Genomic DNA, 3,108 nt, shown 5'->3' on the forward strand with positions numbered 1-3,108 from the left:
TTCTCTGTTTAAATGAATATTAGCCATTTACATTAATATATTGATGTCAAACTGTGATTACGTGATGCAAAAAGATGTGATAAACCTTGATTCAAAGTATTATTATGCCTGATAGACTGTGGCTGCTAGTGTGTCTGCTAGCTTCCACTGTCTGCTGGGAGTGTCTGCTAGCTTCAGCCGAGTCACAACGCGCTTAGAAAACAAGATGTCGAAGGAAAGTCATCACCAACAGGGAGGTGCTGATCATCGTCGATCTCGTTTGGTAACTGCGACTGAAACACTTCACCGAGCCGCTGATGACGTGGCGAAATTATTGGCCGAAGACCAGACAAGTCGTCGCAATGAACCAAGTCATTCACAGTTACAAATATCCCCGCCAATATTGTCGGCGCCTTCGGGCTCCCGCGACGCGAGCAGTTCGTTGACAAAATCGACACACGACTTTTCTAGTAAAGAAGCCCTTGGTGAATTATTCCCTAGTTTAAGGGATCAACGTTCTGGAAAAGGTCGCTCAAAACCTAAAAGCAAGTTTATTGCTCTCTTGACGCCCCCAAACACATGGACACATAAGTTTTGTGTTCTGGCATTGAAAGACGCCAAATTTGTCCCAAGCACTGCGGATAAGGAACAATTGAAACTTGCTGGTTTAGGCGAGAAGAAAATTGTTTTTCAAAACAAAAGCGGCGATCACGAGTATCTCATGAATACATTATATTCTGAATTTCCAAAGCTAAGACATGCTATGGGATTCACAATTTGGCGCACGTGTGGCCGAAATAGCAAAACGCTTGTTGAACTCAAGCCGCCTATATATGGATATTCGCTGAAGTTTCTCAGAAAGGACTCTATACTAGGATCTGCTGTTGCCTATGTGAAGCCATTACAAAAGAATCTGTTATTGGAACCAGAAATGACGACAAGATCATTAAGCTCAGACGTAAGTGTTCTTGTCTGCTTTGTATTTATTTATTTGTTTATAAATTTATTTATTTAGTACATCATGCAAAAATTTAAAGTTCATATTTTTGGCTATTCTAGATTACTTAAGGTAGAAATCTACTCATAACTGAAAATATGCAGAATTTATTCATTTTGCAAAATTGTACTCCTTGTCAATCGAAGTATAATGGCATAAAAAAGTTGGGTGTCACCAACTGTATTTTAATGAATGGCAGCCATTTTGTTAGTTTTGTAATGCTTCTACTATTGGTTCCTAGATATTATGACATAATATTATGAAATATCTCAAATTCTAGGCTGTATGGTGACAGAGTGAATATATATATATATAAATATATATATATTTGATGCCTGGTGGGATACTTTTTGCTATCTTGAATTATGTTCTATGAAATTTCCCTAAAAATATTAGGTCAATTTTCTCAAAATACAGGTAGTGTAATATACACAAACATTTTACCATGTTAACTTTACCTTAGGTAAAGCACATTTCACATTAATTGGTACTCAGCAAATTTAAGACATACCACGGTACTGTATATATGTTATTTTGCTTGGTGACATTAACTCATATTATTATACATCTGTCACCCTAATGCCATAAGTTACAGTGTGTCGTAATTTTGCAGTATTTTACAGTGTATTTTCATCCTACCAAATATGGAATGATTATGCCCGTAAACGTCCTCTAATAATAAAAACAAACATGGCTGCAATCATGGTTTGACCGATACCGCAAAGTATGCACTCAGACTGTACACCCTAGCATTGACCTCCGGTGCGCATCGGTCAATTAATACTTTTTGGTATCCTCTTAATAACCTCATATTAATGACAACTGAAAGTTTATTTTGAAAACATCCGTAGGAATAGTCATATTTCTGCCTATTTTGAGAACCAACAGCGACTGTAATTTTTTGCAAATGCATGTCCACTAAATTTAAATTTGTCCACTAAAATTAATTAACATCATGCCTAATTAGCATAAATTTGTAATTGTAATTTGTAAGGAATGTTCCATGAAAGCATGATTTATTTGTTGTTTTGATGCTTGTAGATGGTCATGTGATAAAAAGGTTGTCACTTGATATCACTTATTCATAGAGCTGGTTAATAATAAAGGCATCATGGGTTATTTATTCACCTCATCTTTGGTTCATGAATAATACTAGCTCATGGCATTACTCATATCAATCAGCTCTATATACAAGTGATATAAGGTAATAAATAACCTTGTATTGTTTTTTTATCATAGTTAATTTCAGGAAAACAGACCCCACAAGTTACATGCATTCACTGTAATGCATCTGTTGACATAGATTGCTTTAGTAATCATTACAAACATTGTAATAAAGAGACTGACTCCAGTGATAACACCAGTGATGAAGGGATAACTGATGAAGAATGTAGCAATGAAAGGTGAAACATCTAGCTGTAGATTTTACAAGTAGCCGATTAGAGGATCAGGTAAGTTTGTCTGTGTAACCCCCATGGTGTACTGTTAAAATAAAGTATGCTATTGCAAAGTTTATTTATCTCTCTGTAGTGATATACAGTGATAGGAATATTTATAAAAATTTGTGATTACTGATTATCAGCGTTATTTCAAATTGAAATATTAAATATTGAATACTAGTAGCCCAAAATAAAGCACTTTTTGATTAAATTATGTTGAACTAACTTATTTGTTAGAACTTGTGGCAATGTTACAATATTATCCGATCAATTTAATTATTAGTCATTATGATTTATAAAAATTTGTGTATTTATAAAACATTTAATTTTATTTATAAAATGTTTAATTTTATTAATTTGTCATGAACCTCGTTCATGCCTTTATGGAATTTACTGTACAGTATTGCAAGAGATAAAAAAATATTGAATGCATTAAAGTGTAACTGAATTGGGACAATTGACTTTTTTTGTGTGCAAAATTTATTTATAAACAACATTATGAAAAAAAATCAAGTGAAAAGGGTATATAAATTGGGTAAACAGTCAATGATATTCCGAAATCGCGCCACGCCCTCCTCTCCCATCACCTTCGAGTTTTTTCGGCATTACGAGTGTAACCGAAATGGCGCCACCAACGGGAGCATAAAGCATGAGCTAGCTAGCAGACAGGATTGTTTATCATTTTCCATACGC

The 3,108-nt window shown here is 34.5% G+C and overlaps 1 protein-coding gene across 1 annotated transcript; it reads left to right on the forward strand.

Annotated features, from left to right (window-relative positions):
- Positions 1-205: 205 nt before the first annotated feature.
- Positions 206-2,383, forward strand: LOC146740203 (uncharacterized). Its single transcript, XM_085501604.1, has 2 exons — positions 206-937; positions 2,216-2,383. Exons 1-2 carry the CDS (start codon positions 206-208, stop codon positions 2,381-2,383), a joined length of 900 nt encoding a protein of 299 aa, XP_085357730.1.
- Positions 2,384-3,108: the final 725 nt, after the last annotated feature.

This window comes from Saccoglossus kowalevskii, chromosome 7 (genome assembly GCF_978046115.1).
Source record: "Saccoglossus kowalevskii chromosome 7, keSacKowa6.1, whole genome shotgun sequence".
Lineage (NCBI taxonomy): Eukaryota > Metazoa > Hemichordata > Enteropneusta > Harrimaniidae > Saccoglossus > Saccoglossus kowalevskii.